This window comes from Eubalaena glacialis, chromosome 4 (assembly GCF_028564815.1).
Source record: "Eubalaena glacialis isolate mEubGla1 chromosome 4, mEubGla1.1.hap2.+ XY, whole genome shotgun sequence".
NCBI lineage: Eukaryota > Metazoa > Chordata > Mammalia > Artiodactyla > Balaenidae > Eubalaena > Eubalaena glacialis.
This window is the reverse complement of record NC_083719.1, coordinates 90172427-90194217: the sequence shown is the minus strand read 5'-3', so window position 1 is coordinate 90194217 and position 21791 is coordinate 90172427. Positions and strand designations below refer to the sequence as shown.

The following is a 21791-nucleotide window of genomic DNA, read 5'->3' as shown; positions in this document are numbered from 1 at the left end:
TGTATGAGCTAGGCACTAGTCTACATACTTTATGCTCTTCATTTCAATAATTCTCACAATGACACAAAAGTAAATGCATAATAAGAAAGGTATAGCATTTTGATCACACAGATTGCAAATTCTGGTTAAAGATTCTACCAATTAAGTATGATACATATGAAAAAGGCCTAATAATTGAAACATACACAACAAAACTGGGAATCTGTCTTTTTTTTTCTAATAAACACTGATTTTAAAAAACAACAGGTTTTTTAAAGCCCTGTTTCGGAGGAACATAACACCTACATCAGTAACATTCTTTTAAATTCAAAACAGACGTGGTCTAACTAACCTGGGAGGTGAATAAACAGCTCATGACCCACAGTCCAGACTTGGGCTGGTCTAGTACAGAGAAGGAAGGATGCTGGAGTAATCTCAGTGGTCTGCCTGGCTCCACACTGACAGTCACTCTGGAGTTGCCTACTTCCTGTTCTTGCAAACATGCTCTATTCCAAGGTGCTTTTAAATAGGAAGCTCAGATTCCACTGAAACAGACCTGCCATGGAAGCATGTGGTTCTTCCTTTTCTTTTCTTTTTTTTTAAACCACACTTTCACTATTCCTTCTCCCAGCTTAACCAAAAAAAGAAAAAAGAAAGAAAGAAAGAAAAAAAGGCAGCAGCATGCCTCTCACCCACCCTAACTCAAGGGGGGCTGAACAAAAACAATTTGAAGTATTGGTGTCTGATTGAACTTCAACAACTAGGGAACAAATATTTTTGCAAAACACATGGTTTTCCAATTGTTGGCTTTCAACAAAATTGAAGGTTACCTAATAAAGTTGTCAGACAGTAGATCATTAAAAATAATTGATTAATGTTTGACAATAGATCACTGTGATTTATGGAATATAACTCAGAAGGAGTTCAAGGAATTAAATGGCATTCTCATAACTAAACTTCAATTTCCACCTACTTATTTATGTTAGCAACATTCCTTTGCCTTACATTTATAAGAACAAAAAGAATAAAATCGATGCTGAAACCTATCTCTTCTAGCAATAAGTAACATTTACCAATGAATGCATAAACATTTAGGATACAAAGGGTACAATTCATGTCATTAAGAAAACTGTTTCTATTCAAGTTTATAAAATAAATGATCAAAGTGGTAATATATATAGATCAATTATATATTTTGATGAATCATATACTATAACAATTTTTATAACTCAATCCAGAAGAAATTTAATACTTCGAGTTTTAGGATGACAGAATTTTAAAACATATATATATATATTTATTTAAAACACATATTTCTTTCAGAAGAATAATGAAAAGTTGACCAATAATAAGACTCTCAAGCATAAAGTATTACACTAAGATAAAATTTGGTGGAGGAAGTAGAATGGAAATATGAGTTCAAGGAGAAAATAATGATATGAAATTTGACTGTTTAAGAAGAGTTTGTTGAGGCTTTTTAAAAATGCATGATTTAGTATCAAATTGCTACCCATTGGATATGCTTATCTTAAAATGTCAATATTTACAGTATACCAAAAATAAAACCCTTTGCAAATATTTAAATGTATAAAGGAAAACTAGATGTCAAATTGCAAATATGTAATGGACTTAGAATCTTCAAATTCTTATAGGAACAAGGAAATTTGATCTCACCCACACCACTTCACACTTTGTGATATTCTTTTCCTCTTTTCTGCGCATTCAAGTGACATTTCTCTAAGACCTAGCATCTCAAAAACTCACTTCCTTTATCAAATCTTCTCCAAATCCCTCAACCCTCCAATGACCACTCTCTCAGGCCTGCACATTCTTCTTAAGGAGATATAACACTTAGTATGTGTCAGGCTTTATGTACATTAACTCAGTTAATCCTCCAACACTCCTATGAGGAAGACTCTATTATTGTCATCATTTTCAGGATGATGAAACCAAGACCATGTAGCTAATAACCTGCACAAGGTCAAAGACCTGGTAAGCGGCAGAGCTGGTTTGGGAGCTGGGAATGAAATGTACATGGGCTGACTCTGGAGTTGGAGCTCTTAACCGTCACACTTCCCTGTGTTTCCCATCCCTATTCCCTTCATCTGAGTTTAGTACAACACATATTTGTGGGAGATGATGCTATTTCCCGCTAAGAAGCCATGCCTTCAATGCAGCAGCTGCAAACAGCCCCCAAGATAACCTCTGAGTTCTGAATTTGTGTAACCAGAATGTGCTTATAGTCCCTTAAAATAACCTTCCTTTTCATGCCTGTAGGGAATAATCAGATTTGACACATAGCTACTTATTTCATTTTTTAAAAGTTCCAATTAACAGGAAAAAAATCCTTAGCAGTCAATTGCATATTATGACATTCCAAAAATGTTTTAATTACCTAAGTCTGCCTAGCCATAACTTACTTAATGCTTTTTGCTCTTAAATCAAACTAAATATGGAACGTAGTCCTGGGAAAAATGAGAGATTGATTACAAACCATTTTAATATCCTCATGAATCTTTTTATGGAAATAAAAACAACTTCAGCAAAGCTGTGAGACCTTGTTTATAAGTGGAAGGACTCCAGGGATGAGGGGCCCAGATTCAAGCATCCTTAGAAGATGAATTTACAAGCAAGGAGTCAAGCACCAAAGAAACTTGATGTGAAAACAAGTGTTGTTAAGACTCTTTGATGGTGATACCTAATTGACCATCTAGTCTTTCTCTCCTAAGAAGTTAAAGAACAAACTCAAGGTCACTCTAGTTTGCTTAGAGGCAAAACTAAGGATTCAGATCTCTAATTCCCAATGTGATTCTCTTATATGTTTAACTGGATACAGTTCATTTTGACTCTCTAAAAGTCAAGGGTCATGTTATGAATCCATTTAGATTATATATTCAAAACAGAAGAAAAACAAAGCAACCTCTCTTTGATAGCTAAATATGCCCTTGAAAGGAAATTATCAGTCATTTCAGCCAAAGGAAAGTCTTTTCTTCCATACTTCTTGATGGCAGTTCATTACATTTTACCCCCAGGCTACTGTGTACTTTCTTTTGGCAAGATCCATTACATACAGTACTTTCATAATATGTTGGTGGAAAACAGGCAAAAGTATTTACTGCATTTAAGATATTTCTCCTAAGGGATGAAACATGGTTTACACAGACACACTCACTTACTCACTCACAAACACCTGTCTAGGAGAACATAGTCCTGAGGGGGAAAAAAAACCTTGAAGGTATATATTAACAGATCTGGAACATGAACCTTGTGCCAGTGAAAATGAACATGATACATTGGTAACCCATAGCAACCTAATTCTTCAAAGTAGCAGTTTATGTCAGAAAATAGCACCAGTCTAATAATTACAACTCTGAAGACAAATGAAAACTACGGCTCGTGAATGTCACTTACTGATCATAACATCACAGCAAGATACCTATTTTTTGTGATGGTAAAATAACAAATTACTATAACACAAGGGGGTACAGGGGTTTCTGCTTGTATTATATTCTACCTTCTAATCCAAGATTAATGATAAAAGCTAAAGCAGCATATCTGGTAACATTTACAGCTTCAATTTAATGAAAGATGATTACACTACAAGAAAAATTAATCCCCACCTCTCCCACCTTTTCCTCCAGAAAAATGTTATTTTCTACAAACGAAATAATCTTTTAGAAATCATAAAATAGTTCTAAAAGGGCATTTCATTAAGTTATGGTCACCATAAAAAGGATTTATTTAGCTTGATATAAGGCAAAGCATGATGTTTCATTAGAAATCTCTGAAATTGCTCTGATCTTTTGAAGCTTTTAAAGCTTGTGAAAGCACAAAATTTCCTCTAATTTAATATTTCTAGAAACCTTTTGAATGTAATGTCTGAACAACAACGAAAATAAAAACACAGTGTTTTTAATAGCTTAAATGATGTTAAGAGAGAGATTTTAAACTGTACTGCTTATTATTTTCAGAATTTGGAGAGAACACAAATAGAGAAACTAAAGTTAAATACCAAACCAAGAACAAAACCAGAAGTCAGGCTGCACCCAGGCCTCCCAACTCAGTTTGTTTCAAAATCAACAATGATCACACAGTTTATGTAATTTGGGAAGTGTTGGTTGATTTTTGTCCTTGACTTTGTTTTCTGCTGAAGCTTAAATTGGGCAAAAGTTACTTTATGGAGAGAAGAATCAAAGAGTAACTAAAAAAAGAGATTGAGGAATTTAAATATATTTTGTCAGGTTTGTATTACCTTAGGTTTTAAAAGAATGTTTCAAGTAAATGGAATTTGAAAGGTTTAATGTGAACGGATACTCAGTAAAGACAATCCATAATAAAACTCATTTTCTGTTTCTTCACCCTTCTTGCTCAGAGATAATAAAATCTTTTTGTGATTAACTGGTTTAGTAAACTAATACAATTTCAGTATGTAATCATAAAATATTAATAGTCTCCCTCCCCCCAACCCCCATTGATCATGAATTTGGTACTAACAACAGGCTCTAGTCATTAATACTCATCCAAATAACCATATCTACTCAGTTTAAAGGGGGCAAAATTAGTCTATTTCTGAAAATAGTTTAATAAGTTAAGTTCAAGAATAGATATTTTTGTTATCTTAAGAAATTTAAAACCAAAGCCAATCTATAAAAGCTTGGAAGTTGGCTGAAGTATTCGTAGCACCTAAGATCAAAAGTCAGTTTGTCTATGCATTTTGATCAATCACTCAGAAGCCTAGTTTACAAGAGGCCAAAGTTCAAAAGAGCTGTCAAGTATTTCTTAGTACAGACGCTTTAGAGCTGCATAACCAAACCCTTTTCAGGTAGTGTGAACACCTAGAGAGTCAAACAGCCTGAAGATTTCACATCTCTGTCACAGGCCTGGGTTAGTGATTTAATTAAAGACCACTAAGACAGGATCCAGACAACCTGTGCCCTCACGCAATAGTGTATGAAAGAAAAGGATAGATGGAAATGGGTCACAGAGGCTACCAAGAAAAGGCTCCATCTCCACAACTGGGCTTTTTTTTTTTTTTTTTTTCCCCAGGAGCTCAAATACAAACACGGGAGGCTATATAGTTTGGAAGAAAGCCTTTCAGGTGATCTAATATCTCCATTTTTCACAAACTGTAGTCTTGTTGGGGAAAAAAAATGCTCCGGGCTTGAGACAGCAAAAAGAAAGATGGATCTGCCACTTTGAATAGTTACATATGCTGGTTTCAGGTTCAGTCCAAGCAAGTACAGTAAAACTCATCTGAACAGCACTTTAAGTTAACTTCACATTATATCTAACTTATTCATCTGTCATTTCCCACAAACTTCTGAAGTTTCCTGCTTCCAAGCTGCAAAAATCTAACATCAGGAAAAAAGGCTTGAGCTCAAGTTTATTCCACCCACTGAGACATCCAGAGGCAATCTGAGGTCTGCATATTTATTCTTTATTATTATTTTTGTTATGCTAATACTCTAAGTACTCCGTTCAAAACAACCTCTATTCCTTAACTGACTAATCAGAGCCAGCACTGCCACCTTGGAGAGCTGGGGGTCAGTGAATTCTCCGTGGCCCCTGCTCCTGCTAAAGGGCTGTTCGTCAGCCACTGGGCATTTCTGACTGCTCAGTAGGGGACAGGAGGGGAGGGGAAGAGGAGAAAAGACAAGCATTTAGTTCTGATGAGTGTGTGTTTATTGAAATAAGTAAACGGGCCAAGTCAGAGCCTACTAATTTCCAAATTGGCCACTGAAGCATGACGGCAAGCTAGGCTACAGCCACAGAAGCAGAAGAGGGCCCTCTAATTTACAGAAACCACCCTTTGATATGAGACCCAGATTCTATGGCCAACCGAAGAAAACTCAGAAGTTGCATTGATGGACGGATGCAATTAAACAGAAGCAAAAGCAATTAAGCAAATACACCTGTTGAGAAGTTGGAATTTTTCTGATGAGTTGCTTCAGCAACTCTGAGACACAGCCTATCCCTAAATATAACTGATGAAAAGCAATAGTAAACCAAGCCTGATGACGGAGATCTGTGCCAAACGGTGCCATGTTATATTCAAGGAAGAACTTCTCCATTAAAACACAACAGTTTTAAGCAAACTTAAAAGTAGATAAGCACATCTCCTGTGTGATCATGCTATTTTCTACCCATAAAATGAAACCTTTGGCCACAGCTGAAGATGGAGTTTTAGGGCTCTCAGAAACAGTAAACAACGGCTTATGCAAGAGTACAAAGAGATAGCCAAAAATAGTGTTTCTGACTTAAAAGGTTTTGGGAAACTAAATAAAAGATTATTTCAAAACTACAGACTTTCTTGTAGGTAGCAAAGTGATTTCAGATAATTGCAAAAGACACAAGGTTAGTGTCTAATATGACTTTACCATCTTCTAGAAGACCTTTTACTTCTTAATTCAACATATGAATAATGGGTCATCCTGAAAACATATCACATTACTACCTAAGAAGTCACATGAGAAAGTTTGTCCACACCTGAAATTCTACCAAAAGGCAAACATCGTTGAGATCTGAAGTTTAAGAAAGTTAACTAAAAACAAAATCAAATTTAGACACTGAAATTTGAAAACTGAACTTAGTTGTCTAAGAAAACTAAGAAATTCCCTCAACATAGCAGCCTTTGCTTCCCCACAATACCTAAAAAGTAAACAGTGCCTGCCCATTCATTTTATCACTGGTTTTGAAATGCTTTATTGTCTACCTGCCTAAAGATTCTGGGAAAGAGGGCTTCCCTGGTGGCGCAGTGATTGAGAATCTGCCTGCTAATGCAGGGGACAAGGGTTCGAGCCCTGGTCTGGGAAGATCCCACATGCTGCGGAGCAACTAGGCCCGTGAGCCACAACTACTGAGCCTGCGCGTCTGGAGCCTGTGCTCCGCAACAAGAGAGGCCACGACAGTGAGAGGCCCGCGCACCGCGATGAAGAGTGGCCCCCACTTGCCGCAACTAGAGAAAGCCCTCGCACAGAAACGAAGACCCAATACAGCCAAAAAAATAAATAAATAAATAAATAAATTAATTAATTAAAAAAAAAAAGATTCTGGGAAAGAATATTTTCCTTTTCTAATTTTTCATCTTAGCTAACAGCAACAAAACATTTAAAGTGGCATTTTTATGAGGTCCTTTCTAAGAGAGTTGATATAATGGTAAATGGCCTGGTTATCAGGATTAAACTTGTGGTTGGAAGAGTACTCCATTCTAAAAACAGCGAATTCAAAATCAACCAACAAAACTGTACAGTTCTGAGATTGTTTGGGAACCACAGCTCTACCCAAATCCTATGGAAGGACCAGTGCCACTGTCCACAGTTCAGTTTCTAATGAGATCAAAGGTCTATTTCTTAAAACTTGATTAACAAAGAAGCTGCTTCAATACTGTCTTAAAAGCAATAAAAACTGCCTGATTTTATGCTCTACAAGCTAAAGAGTCATAAACAAGCAGAACAAGCAGAGAACATTTTTCTTTTAAAGTTAAATTCTAGTAGTACACTATGACAATACATTCTATATTTAAGGCAGGCCGTGTGTGTGTGTGTGTTTGTGTGTGTGTGACAGAGGTAGTCAGTGATCCATTAATTGAAAGCCACATTTAATATAATTTCCATTTTATAAAATAAAAGAAAACCACTATACTGTTTTTAGATCTGAGAAATGAGCACATGACTTAAGACAAATACTGCAATAGGAAGGAGAAGATATACAGAAGCAAAGAACAAGTATATGTAAGGCATTAAATGTTTTACCATTTTTGATTATCAAAGGGTAAATACTACATTTTAAATCATATGATAAGTCTGATGTCAAGGTTAGACAGATGATTGTCATCTCCGAAAACCAATTGCTAATTTATTAAAACCAACAAAAGAAAAGCAAGAATTCAAGAATCAGTATACATTTGTTTCACATCTGCGTTTCTCTGTTTTCTTACCATGTATGTTGTACAGTCGAACTCTGTGGGTAACATGTTCAAAAAAGCAAGTCACGTCCGAAAAAAACCTTCCATGTTGCACTATGACAAAGGGTGGTGTTGTGTAAACATAAGGCTGAGGAGGAAATCACATTTTTAAGAAAAGTATTTTGGCTTTTAGTTTTTCCAAGGAATGTTTATTATAGTTTCTAAACTGGCAAATGTATATCACCTGATATTTGTAATTTTAAGTGAAAAACAAACCTTACGAGGTATCGGAATATGTGCGTGCTACAAAAATTGAATATAAGGTTTTGCATTAGACAAAAACTGCTGAAAATAGAAAATAAAAATTTTACAACCTGATTGGCCTAGATGATCTACAAACATTTCTCCCAGATATAAAAATTTCTAATTAAAATCTTTCTATATTGTCCATATGTTATTTATTAGAATGAGCAACCGTTCTATAGCAGTGACATTTTCTCAGGCAAACATTTATTATAACCATGGCTCCCTAATGTTCAGGGGTTGGGAAGGTGGCTAGGATGACCACAGGGAGTCATCTTAAGCAAACAGGAAGCAGGATTCAGAAACATAGTTTAATCACAGTCAGGTTTACTACTCTAACACTGCCCTTTTACTCGAAAGAACTAGCTGAATATAAAGCCAACTTCCAAGCTCGGAAAAACTATGGCAACCACTGGTTTAGTTTTCATTATTTAGAATCTAGATTAAAGAAACTATGGGAATGAAACACATAACTTATATGACACAGAAACAAAATTTAAAGCATTTATGAAGAATTTTATTTTCTTAAGTATTACACACCTTAGAAAGCTCAACAATAGCATAAAAAGCTAGGCTTGCAATGTAGCACAAGATTTTCAGAACTGTGTAATTTTCTTCCAAATTTACCTCTTTGGCTAGAGAAAAATATTCTGAAATTAATATAATGCTTTATAGTTAACAAAGTTCTTGTACCTAATTACCATATAGCTAGAAAGTAATGGAGGAGAATGAAACCTAGGACGGTGATGTCCGGGCCTTTTTCTGAAAAACCCAGCTGTCTCTTTCCCTGATGTTCTTTTATTTCTTCTTTGTAAACATATGATGATTCTCTTTATCCTTTTATCTAATATTAGAGCTATTTAAAGATAAAATCATTTAAAATAAATTAATAATTATAATTGTCCATGTATAATATTCTATAGCATAGCTACTTTTTTTTTTTAAGAAAATGTCAGTCAAAACAAAATGCCTGTCTAATGACAAAAGCTGTTAAGTGAGAAAACACTGATGTAGCTTATACTTAAGATCCACTGCCCATCCTGAAATGCCTACTATGAGCTGTAGCTTACCTTTAATTCCTCAATGATTTAAAAAAACAGAAACAATGACAAATAACTAGAATCCTGAGTGTGGCCTACAAAATCTCTTAAAATCTATATTTGATTTTGGTTAGCAAGCTTTTCTAGAACAAAAGTAACTTTTTCAGGAGACAGGACCCTAGGCAACAAAATATGGAGAATATTTAATTTATCTTAAAGTGGAGAAAGCCTGTGTAAGTGTAAAAGCAAAGGAAGAAACTCTAAAGAAAAAAATACAAAATTGACTACACAAAAATTAAAAACTACTACATAACAGAAGAATAAAAGAATTAACAAACTAAATGACACATTGAGGGCATAAATAGGATATAGAATTGCAATAAATAGGAAAAAGGATTAATTTTACCATATATAAAGAATACTTACAGATCCACAAGTCATATCGATAGAAAAATGGTCAAAGAACTTAAATAGGAAACTCATAAAAGAAATATGAAAGATAAAGGCATAAAAAAGTTCAACCTCACTAATAATCATAAAAATCTTAACAGTAAAATATTTTTCACTCATTATTATAGGTAAAGCATTTAATATGGCTAATTCTCAGAGCTTAGAATAGCATACTAGAGAGCTACTCTCAAAAAAACACTGGTGGGAGTGAATATGTACGCCATCTTTCTAGAGGGAAGATAAGTATTACGTATATGTCAAAAGCCTTAAAAGGCTTCATCCACTGACACAAAATGACTCTTCTGGAAAGTTATTCTCAGGAAATAATTAGCACTGTACAAAAAGAATGCTACAGAGAAAGCTTATCACAGTGTTACAGTAGTAAAGTATTGGGAGAAAATGTACATATGCAACAATAGGAAATTCTTTTTTTCCCCACATATATACACACACACACGTTTTTTGTGTGAGAACACTTAAGTTCTACCCTCTTAGCAAATTTCAATTATATAATACAGTGCTATCAACTAGTTACCATATTATACATCAGACCCTCAGACCTTATTCATCTTATAGCTAAAAGTTTTTAAACACAAAAGTGTATACTCTGTTTTCAAAGAACATATCAGATTGTGAGCATTGTCACAATGAAAAATAAAATATGTTCATGTAGGAAGACAAAAACTTAAAAATGGGGAAAAAAGATACGCATAGAATAAAAGACAGTAAAAATATATCAAAATGTTGGCAGGGGTTTACATGGGCTTGTGGAATAGTTGGCAAATTTTATTGTTTTCTTCAGTTTTCTGCATTAAATGTGCTAAGATTTGCATATACTACCTTTATAGTCAAGGGTAGGAAAACATTTTTTTGTTTGTTTTTTAAAGTGCTAAAATTTAAGGAGAAAAATGGCTCAGTGGTCAATCTATTTTTCTCATATGGCTAGGAATTTTGTGTCTATATATATGCCATGCCACATATGTACACAACAACACGGCAGCACCCTAATCTTAAATCAAATCTAGCTTCTTTCCATAGAGAGCATTTGTCCACTGTAGCATCCTAACTGAATTCCAACTCTGAGAAATTATTTGTTTATCTAAATTTCAACTAGAAATTGCTAAGTGTCAATAATGATATATATAATGGAGCCAACTCATCTATTCCTAATAGATAACAAAATATTGAGATGCATTTATTTTGCTCCTCATTATTCTTTCAATAAGTGCTTATTCACTGCTCAGCTCACCAGCACATACCTTGGCTTCCCCATCCGGTAAGAAGAGGTAGGCACCACTTTTGTCCTTTTTACTCGTGGTTCCATACCATGAAAACTGCACTTTTACTTCATGACTTTTACCATCTCCTTTATTTATCATTTCCTAAGGATAAAAAAAAAAAAAAAAAAAATTTAAGGTAACTCACGATTGACATTAACAAGTTGTATCTAGTTACATGTATATGTCAATTTCAAAAAAAAAAAAAAAAAAAATTACCTGGCAATAGATTCAAAAATGATAACATTCAGCCTCTAATATTCACAATTCTTAGATAAACACTCAAAATTTTATACTTAACCTTAGGATTTAAAATCTTTGCAATAGGAACAAAAAGAACACATTTCACCAAGGAAGAAAGAGATACACAAATTAAGAGATTAGACCAGTACTTCTCAAACTTTCTGTAGTAAAGGAGTGGATTTATTTTTATTTCCAATATGCATGGAACAATATTTTTTGTAAAGTACAATGAAAGTGAATTCCTAGAAAAATTAAAGTGATATGCCAAATATACACTCAAATTTTTTATTATTAGATTCAATAGGCATAATTTTACTCAGCCAAATTACTTTAAAGTTTCCATAAACATTTCTAAACAGCCACAGCTTCCATACTTATCTTGTGGACAAATAACAAACAGTCCACTGAGCAGCACCACCCACAGACCACACTTATAAGGAGCAAGTGGTCACTGTGGACCCCAAGGAGAAGGTACATATAGCTCATCTATCCTTTCTCCCAGAGAATGTGTCCACTTTTCCCACTTTGCAGAAGTAATCTGCATATATTATAATAAAAGTGACGAGACTTCTATAAATTTCAGAACTATTCAGAACATACCTCCATAAGCCCAGACTGACCAAACCGCAGCTTAATAAAGGAGTTCTCTAGAGTTATATCTTCTTGAGCACTTTTTATATTATTCATGTTGAAAATTCCTTTATTTGCTATATGACCATTATATAGGACATATTCAGCTAAATGTGGATTTGAACTTCCTGTTTCCAAAATCTTATATACTTTCAGTCCCAATGGTGGCATCTGTGCTAGAAAAGAGATCTTTACAAGACAAAGGAGAGAATTTATTAAAGAGAAATGTATCTATTGAAAGGAAACCATATATACTTCTAGTAAAAAACTCTTAAAAAAGAGAATATAGTACTATTCCATAAATATGTTTTGATAACTTATGGGTAGAGTATCCACATCTCTGTTTATCCAGGGAAACTAATAACTTCAAGTGGGTAAGACTATCAAAGACATTACTGCTTTCATCCAATATATGAAATTATGTGACCATCCTCAATTGTCCTACGGTGCTTGTAATGGATGCTCAGACAGGGAAATTCTCCATGAAGGTAAGGGTTTATTGTGAACAATGATTTTTCCTAATTATTAGGAATCTTTTAATAATACTATAATATTTCAGTACATTAAAAATAAAAATGGTAAGTGTAACAATATAAATATTAAGCACATTAGTTCAATCAACACCAGCCATCAAATGCCTGGGGTCCAGCAGACACTGAACAAGGCATGGAGGATGCACCCACCATGAGACATGACTCCTGCCTTCCAGGAGCTACTGTTCCATTCTCTAAATGGGCTGTTTCCTGTAAAATCTGACCAAAACTTGTGTTATACTTTCCTTTCTATCTAAAGAATTATGAATTTATAAGAGCAGCCAGCAATGGCTTTTAATTTTCTTTTAGAGTTCCTAGTTTATGTCTGTGTCTTTATAGAGTTTGGAGTACAATTTAAATAGTACTCCAAACTCTAAAAGTTAGATCCTTCCAGTGATATGGGGGTTCAGTTTAATATTGCTTATTTTAAGACATTTTCCCCCCAAAAATGTCTATTACTGAATCCAGATTTTTCCCATAATTATCTCAGAAAAGAAGCATCTTACTTATTTTAGGAAGTCTTTCTTTCACGGTATATTAATGTCACCTTTGCAGTGAAAAGTTGAAAGTATCCCAAGTTATTTAGAAGGATGGTATTTATCTCCATTTCAATATTTATAACTGTCATTAAATTGCGTTAGACAAAAAATTCAAAATTTTATGAGAAATGATTACTTCATGACTTCAGGAACAAGTTTCAATAGATATACAAAGATATACAATATACATACTAATAACGTTCTAAAAATAACATACAATACACATACTAACAAAGATATTAATATTTTGGAAAACACAGGATCTATTTTCCTTTAGTGTCATTTAACTCACCAGTTAAATCCTCTGGCATTTACAACTTTAACCACTTTACATACACCAACTTGACAGCTCTCAGGGGTACATATTAATACATATATAAACTATATATTGGCTATGCTTTTTCCATGTTGCCTCTCTAAGTTCTATAGAGAGCACATACCTCATAGGCTGTCTGTGAAACAGTACTTGCTGTATCCCACACTGCACTCATTTGAATTTCCACGGGCTTTCCTGAAGCAGAGGATACCTGTGCTGTCAGGGAGCTCACACAGACTGAGACTACTGAGTTTCGGTCTTGTTCTGAAGGATTGTAGACCACAAGATACCTGCAAAAACAGTCGCTTTACTATTGGGGTCTCAAGATATTTGAACTTTTCCACATTATTTGTGAGACTTCAGGTCATAGACAGTCATAATGCCAACACAAGGAGAAGAATTATAAGAAATAGTTTGGTAAAACTTTTGGAGAACAGGCAATTTCATCACAACAAATACCACACAGTACAAAGGGTAATGAAATAATGACTCACTTTCTAAGAATAAATGTTATACAAATGAAGGACATTAATACAACTATAATTAAGTTATTTCTATGTCCCAGAAAATGACTTATATACATATGGTTTTATTGGTCTTTCTAAAATAACCAGCCCTATACATCTAATATCCTGATCCCTGCCTAACTCACTGAACAAGAAAATACATAAATTGTCTGTCTGCATTTTAGTCACAACTAATTTCAATTACAATTCATTTAGTTCATTCATTTTAGATCACTAAAACACAGTGAAATGTACGGCTATACATGCAGAATCACATAATTCACATATATATTTTATACACAGGGGCCCTTATTTTATCCGAGAGAGTTGGTTCTAGAGGAAAGGTCATTTGAAGTGAATCCACTTAAAATAGAGGCTGAAATTTTATAATAAATAGTGGTAAAAAAATTGATTGGAACTTGGCTAGAAAAGGGAAATAATGACTATTAAAATAAGTTTAGGCAATGTTTGCAACTAAGTACAATTCTTAGAATAAAGTAGGGTTTTTGGCAAAATTTTTCCAACAATATTTTATATTAGTACATTATGACATCCTTCACATAACATTTCATTTTTACAGGATGGTTTTAAACATAACTATATTTATAAAAAATATTCAAGGACTTAATCATTTTTCCAAAAGTTCTCTCTCAATTCTTTGATATTTAAATAATTGTCAGTTGAATCCCCTAACATCCTTGGTTTTCTCAGTAGCATAACTCTGCCGGATCCTCACTGCTTCATGGCTTTGCCTGTGAGTAAAAACGTTCTAGATCATCATGTCACAGACGTCATGAATTATGCACTCTTTGTAACATTTATGATTTTACTTTATAAACAATTTGCATCATATTATCTTCAAATAAAATAAGCAGTATTTCAAAGAGGATATTTGACTAATAATATAACTGATTCAATAGTGAATATTTTCACGATCTGAAATATTTTGCTTTCCTACACAATTTTGTAACTTCAGGAACACAGAAATGAATAGTCAGTCAACCACTTCTCCCTCTTACCCATAGCGATATCAGACTTGGTCCAAGCAAGCTAGCATTGTTTATTTAGTGCATCAGAAAGCCTAGCAGCGCTCTTTTATCCTATATGTGTCCTGTATATTTCAACTGCATTGCAAATGGTTTGTCAGGAAATAAAATTAATACAGTGGCCAAAACTAAAGTGAAGGATAACAGAAAAGCACGAAGGAAAAGAAAGAGGATGTAGCGTAAAACCTATAAAATGTTTGACTTATAAATTGTTTATCAGCTGAAGCACTTTTGATTGAGACAGTACTGTGAGATACCAAAGGTAACAATATATGACAATAAGAACGTCTCTAGCTCCTATTAGGCTTGCAGTATATACATCAGGATCACAAGATCTAACTTACACCATTTACGTTCATTGAGATTCCACATGTATATGAGAAAAGAGCAGCTGAAGCATGCAGTCAAAAACATATCTACAAAGGGCACTGAAGCCTCAAAGTACTAGACAAAACCCCATTTTTATCCACAGAAGCAATTCTCAAGGAGAGTGAGAGTACTGCCCCCTTGAGAGGTGTGCTTAACAGACTTACCTGAAGGAATCTATCAACCTATTTGCACCCTCCCACTGCCCTCCACCAGAGCTTACGTTTTGCCTGATTGTTCTCCTATCACAAACACACCTGGAGAATCACAAATGCCAGGGTTCATTGTTATCAACTAGACTACACTATATTCCTCAGGTACACTGGAGAAGAAAAGCAGTTGAGGATCACTCATGTCTAGCACCAAAGATGTTCAAACCAGCATCCCAGAAATGAGTGACTTACTACTGAACCCCATGTGCCCAGAGGCTTAGAGCCAGTATGTGAAGAACTCTAGAACATGTAGTCTGAAGACTTAGGCCAGTCTCTTAATTCTGCAGAAGCCGTGAGGCAGACCTAGGTACAGAGCCCAGAATTCCCACTTCAAGTTCTTTGATGCTCTACTACCCAGAGCTGGCTATAAAGGCTCTGATAATAAAATATAATGTGTCCAAGCAATAAATTAGGCAGCAAGCATCCAAAACACTGATTCTTCCCAGTGAGGAAGAAAATGACTCAAATTTAAAGCAAATAATAATTTCAACCATACATTTCATTTTGTACAATATTAAATAGCTTTTTATAATAAGCTGTGAACTAGGTTGTTTTGTTTCATTTTCATAGCTAATTAGTATTTGACCATGATGATGTTTCTACTGTACTGAATGATTATGTAATTATCATGCCAGGAATCTATTCAAAAACTAAATGTGTAGAGTATATAATGAGTATAAAGCTGCACTAAGAAAATAATTTTTTAACATAATTAGAGATTCACAGCACGTTCAAGTGCATCACAGCACACATTTATCTGATATACAAAGTTCTATGTACATTTCAAGTAGAGTACAGAGAAAGCATTATCATACATGAATTATATTTCCTTGGGAAATAAGTACAGCATCACAAATTAACTAAATTTTCATTGTCATTATCATGTTTAGTAGTCAAACATTTGTTACACTGCTAATATCTCCAAACATGAATCCTTTTAAGTCAATCAGTTGTGAACGGAACCAGGAGGTTTCATATAATATCATACTCACTTATTAAAAATTAATATTATTTCATCCACACTAACAGATGAAAAAAGTAAAATATCGCTGAAAAACGGGGATAGTTAATTTCTATTTTACCTTGGAAGTAACTATATAGGAAGCTCAGAAATATTTTTTCCCAATTTCCCCTATATTTGCATTAGCTTCTTATCTATCATCTGTCACCAAGTCACATCCAGCCTCCTAGCTCACATTATGACATTAAGCCCCTGCAACTTGCCTACAGGCAATTATCTCAATTTTCTATATACAATGAACAACCTTCACCTCATGAAGACAAAGCACTCCTATGTTACCTGCCAATCAAATGAGAGGGCAAACTATGATCTACTGTGGCTGAGAGAAAAAGGAATGGAGAGAAATGAAAAGACATCTGTATGCTCATGTCAAACTGGGAGTCATTTTAGGAAGAATGATAATTCCACTGTAAATGTGGTTCTGTCCTTGAAGATTCTAATGAGGAGGAGTATATTTAGAATTTCCTCACCCCTTTTGTAGAAATGATTCATGTCATGTTAAGAAAGACAACTGTGGCATTCCAGGTCCTCTCTCTGAGGCAAATCTAATCAGTGCCTACTATGAACAAAAGACTAGGACCACGCAGACTTCCTTCTTGGACTGGACGTAGGGCAGAATGAAAGTAAGATGCTTCTTGGTGAGAGTGATGCTGGAGTTACCACTTACAGAGTGCTTCCCGTATGCCGGGGTTCAGTCCTCAGGCCTATAATCTATGAGGCACAGCCTTTCATCCTTCAGCGGACAGATAGGAGAGCTGAGGTTCAGGGAGGTTAGATATGTTGCCGGGGCGCAAGCAGCTACAAGTGCCACAACAGGCTTAGAACTCAGTCCTACCCCTATTACCATTTTCTTAACCATCCTAACCACTTTATTCACAGGCCAAGCTTATAACGACCATTTTGACAACTGCAGTTTCCTGTGGAGATTCCCTTAGTTCCTAATTCACTTGAGAAGAACTTTGTCTTCACTGATGCCAAAGATCCCCACAGACCTTCTATCTTCAGGAAGCTCAGGATGAACAAAGAGCTATTTACATTTCAGTACATTATATCTGTGAAAGAAAATTTATAAACTGGAACGCTGGCATAGAAAATATCTTGTAACACATACTAAAAGAGTTTATCTTATGACCTCACTGCATGAGGAAAGCAAAAACAATATTCAAAAAAACCATTTAAAAAATACTACATACATTTATGGCTGTGTAAAGAAGACAGAAATGAAAAATATTTGCAAGTCCCCTGTAAGTGCAGTTTAAAACCAATTAAGCAAACACCAGGTTATATGAAAAGTAATTGTAACTTCATGTGCCTAGTGTAGTACCTGGCATGGAATAACATTCAATAAATAGTTGATGAATGAGTAACACACAAAAATCCCAGTAGGAGAATTTATCATTTGTGAATAATACCTACTAGTGTGGAGCTTTATGGTTTTATCAAATCATTTTCATTTTGATTATTTTAATTCCTTAAAAAATAGCATCGACAAGCTATGCAATTAACCCCTTTGCAAAGATGGGGGAAACGACAGATCCAAGATCACAGAGACAGTTAAGAACAAAGCAAAGAGTAGAGCTCAGTCTGTCCAATTCTTAATCAATGACAGCATATTAAAAAATTCAAACAATATATTCATCTTCTCTAAGTAGCCTCATTAGTGGAGCATCATCTAAAGAAGAGTAGTAATCTTTGTACAGTATTCCGAATACGAAAATATATAGTTTTATATGTTTACAAAAATTGCACTTTCTAGATATGAACTTTTCATATAGTCTACCTAGTTTCCTAGGTTTAAAACATAATGCTTACCATATTAGCCATCAGGAAAAAAAATTAAGCTATTAAAAACAAGGGAGCCTTTTTGAGATACATTAGATCTTCAAAAATCATGATTAGTTCTGTGAGTCCTTAGCTCTGGAGTCAGATACATTCAAGTTCAAAAACCCACTACAGCACTTAGAATTTGAGAGGCTTTGGACACGTGATTTCATTTCTTCAAGCCTTAATATCTTTATCTACAAAATCAGGAGACAAGATTGCAATTAGGGTTAAATGATAAAATGTTTGCAAAATCACAGAGCTCAGAGCTCAGACCTGGCACAAAGTAGAATCTCAACAGCAATTAAATCTCTCCTTTCCTTTATAAGACCCTCCTGGTGTCCTGACCAGATACCCTGGTACATGAGTCACACGAATGGTGGAATGAATGTTTTAATTAACTCAGGTCACTGAGCTGCCTTATATGCTTTCTTATGTAAGGCATATATAAATCTAAATGAAAGAAATTAACAAAACCACACATGTTATAACATAGATACCTTGAAACAAGAGTTCACATAATATGGGGGGGGGTGGAGATGAATAAAGAGATGCACAGAATCTACACACGTACAAAGTAACCACATGGCATGTGGCTAAATTAAAAGGCAAGAAAAAAAAAAAAAGGACAGAGAGAAGGACTTCTCCTGGTATGTGTAGTTATAAACTTATGAATGTGACTACATAGTCCCTGTTCTGAATATCTATAGCCTAGAAGGGGAGAAAGAGAAATTGTTCAGTTCAATATAATAGGGTAGGTAATAATACAAAAGTATGTACAGTGTGTCTTGTGATACACACAAAAAGATGGCAGTCAGGATGATTAAGAATTAATCAGGAGAGCATTCAAAATAGAACATTAATTAATACAAAAGGAGCAAAATGTATATACAGAAGTTGACAGAACTTTACTGAGGGACATAAAAATGAATGAATGAAGAGACATACTTTTCTAGGTGAGAAAACTAAAATACTGCAAAATATACAACTCTCCTAAAATTAATTCATGAATCTTATGCACTGCCAACCAAAATCCCACTGAAATCCTTTTATTGGGAGAAAGGGAGCAAAACAATCCTATGATACATCTACAGTAATAGATGGGCAAGATAAATGGTTAAACAAATGCATTAAAACAATATGCCAACACTGATTCTAGATGAATTAAAAAATTTAAAAACAGAAAAAATGATACAAAATCAGTAAGAAAAATAAATATAAAATTTGTGGAACAAATTCTCTTTTTAACCATAACAGAAAAATACAGCAAAGCAAAAGACTGGCAGATTTGATAACAAAAAGAACATTAGAACATTTTCTATATTAAAAAATATTCTATATTAACATTTTCTATATTAAAAAATAAGATTAAAGAATAAAAAAATAAAAGGAGATCAAATTTGGGAAATCTGTAAAGTCCTCCTACAAATCAATAGAAATATAAACACTCAAGTGGAAAAAATGAGCATTTTTCTTTCACCAAATTGAAGTTGAAAAATAAACGATGCTTCCACTTCCAGGAGAGATGAAGTAGTTGACAAGAGCTCTCACTTCTATGGGCCAACTAGAAAAACCGGATAAAATACAGTAATCATCTGCTTGAAGGCAACAGAGAACTGTTGAGGAGAAAAAGAACTGCAGAGAAGGGAGCTGCCTTCTCTAGCCATTTTCACCCTGGGCTGTGCCAATTCTCAGCACGGGAAAGGCTGAATTCCCTGCAAAGCCCAGAACAAAGCCTATAGAAGTTTCACTGTGGTGGCAAAGAGGCTAAAAAGCACTTGGTGAGGATGTAGAAAGATTCAAGTGCACAGCTGGCTTTCTCATCAGTCCATGTGCCAAACACTGGGAGCTGCACAGAAAAGGAGGCTTAAAATCTAAACAGAAAGCTTCTAAAAAGTAGAGCAGAGACATATCATGAGGTTTTAGAACCCACCAGGGAAATAGGGCCTACAGAATATACCAGGCTATTAGTTGAAAACTTAATGAGCTAGATGAAGAAGACATTGAGAGAATTAGCCTCAATTTAGCACAGCCCTTGACTGGAGTAAGAGTGAACACTCTCTAGAAGATAGTTTCTAGATCCTATAAAATTTTTCTACGCAATGTCTAGCACTTAATATAAAAAGCTGAGACATCTGCAAAGACAGAGCCACATGATTAAACAACAAAAAGAAGAATTAGAACCACACATGATCTGGATATTGGCGTTAACTGATAAGGCTTTAAAATGATAATTACTATGTCCAAGGAAAGAGGAAAACATGAATACAGTAGATGAAAAGATAAAGAATTCCACCATAGAAACTGAATACGTCAAAAATTAACTGAATGAAATTCTAGAAGGATAAATATTTGAAATTAAGAACTCACCAGATATGTTTAACAACAGAGTAGATTAAGCAGAAGAGAAGTTAAATGGTTAACAGAGATACTTCCTCTAGGTTCCGGGATTTTTAGCGAACATCCTGCAACTACTTTTTAGACATCTAGATATAAAACACTATTCTACAAAAAGTATGTATTTTTAAAATAATCAGAAAAATACAACTACAAAAACATGCAACTTTTTAAAAGGTCAGGGAGAGATAGCCAAGTAAAAGTAGGGAAATACATTCTAGGTAGAGTGACCATAAGAATAAAGGCACAGATATATAAAGAAAAAAAGGACATTATTTTCAGGACATACAGCTCGTTCAATATCACTAGAATCTACATAGTAAAGCGCATGTCTAAAATGCCAATATATGGAGCTAGAAAGAGAGATAAATCTCAAATCACAGTGAGGAGTGAGGTGTCTTTAAGTCATTACAAATTGCTAAAAACCTTATTATATGGGGTATGGGGAGTGACTTGAAGGTTTAACATGGTCAGATTTATTTTTGATAGGTACTTCTAGTTGCCAGGTAGAGGAAGGATTTAAGGAGTCAAGACTCAAAGGAGGAAGACCAAGTAAATATTACAACAGCCAAGGTAGAAAAGGTGAAAACCTAAGTTACAGGAGTGGTAGAAATACAAAAGGAGGAACAAGTCTGAGAAACAGGTAGGAATTCTTATTAATAGGATTTTTTGGATTCCTTAGAGGATGCATAAGCCAGAAGGAAAAGTCTGTAATTCCTGTTTTGCAGTTAGGGTGGCATAGATATGGTAGCGCCACTAACCAAGACTGAACCCCTAAGGATGGGTGGAAGACATATCAAGATGAAGGTGATAAATCCAGTATCAGACCTCTCGAATTTGAGGTACCTGAGGGACATCTACATAGATTTATCCTGATGTTCTTAAATTAATTATCCCACTCATCCACTAGAAATACACTGGTTTCCAGGTATGGTAGGCAGAATAATTCCGCCCCCCCGCCCCCCCCCCCAGGATGTCCACATCCTAATCCCCAGAACCTATGAATATGTTACCTTACATAACAAAAGAGACTTTGCAGATGTGATTAAATTAAGGGTCTTGGGATAGGGAGATTTCCTGGATTATCCAAGTGGGCCCAATATAATCACAAGGTCCTTATAAGAGAGAGACTGGGAAGTCTAACAGAGAAGGTGGCCACGTGACAACAGAAGCAAGAGGTTGGAATGTGTGTGGAAGGGGCCACAGGCC

At 34.8% G+C, this 21791-nt stretch overlaps 1 protein-coding gene across 2 annotated transcripts in view; it reads right to left on the bottom strand.

Moving 5' to 3' along the window:
• Positions 1–21791, bottom strand: part of MAN2A1 (mannosidase alpha class 2A member 1) — a 165242-nt gene that overhangs the window by 37574 nt on the left and 105877 nt on the right. For both annotated transcript variants that reach the window (XM_061188043.1, XM_061188044.1), the window contains exons 13-16: positions 13338–13503; positions 11796–12014; positions 10935–11057; positions 7916–8030 (exon numbers count right to left, since the gene is read on the bottom strand). In XM_061188043.1, coding sequence (XP_061044026.1) covers positions 7916–8030; positions 10935–11057; positions 11796–12014; positions 13338–13503 — 623 coding nt within the window. The remainder of the gene's footprint in view (positions 1–7915; positions 8031–10934; positions 11058–11795; positions 12015–13337; positions 13504–21791) is intronic.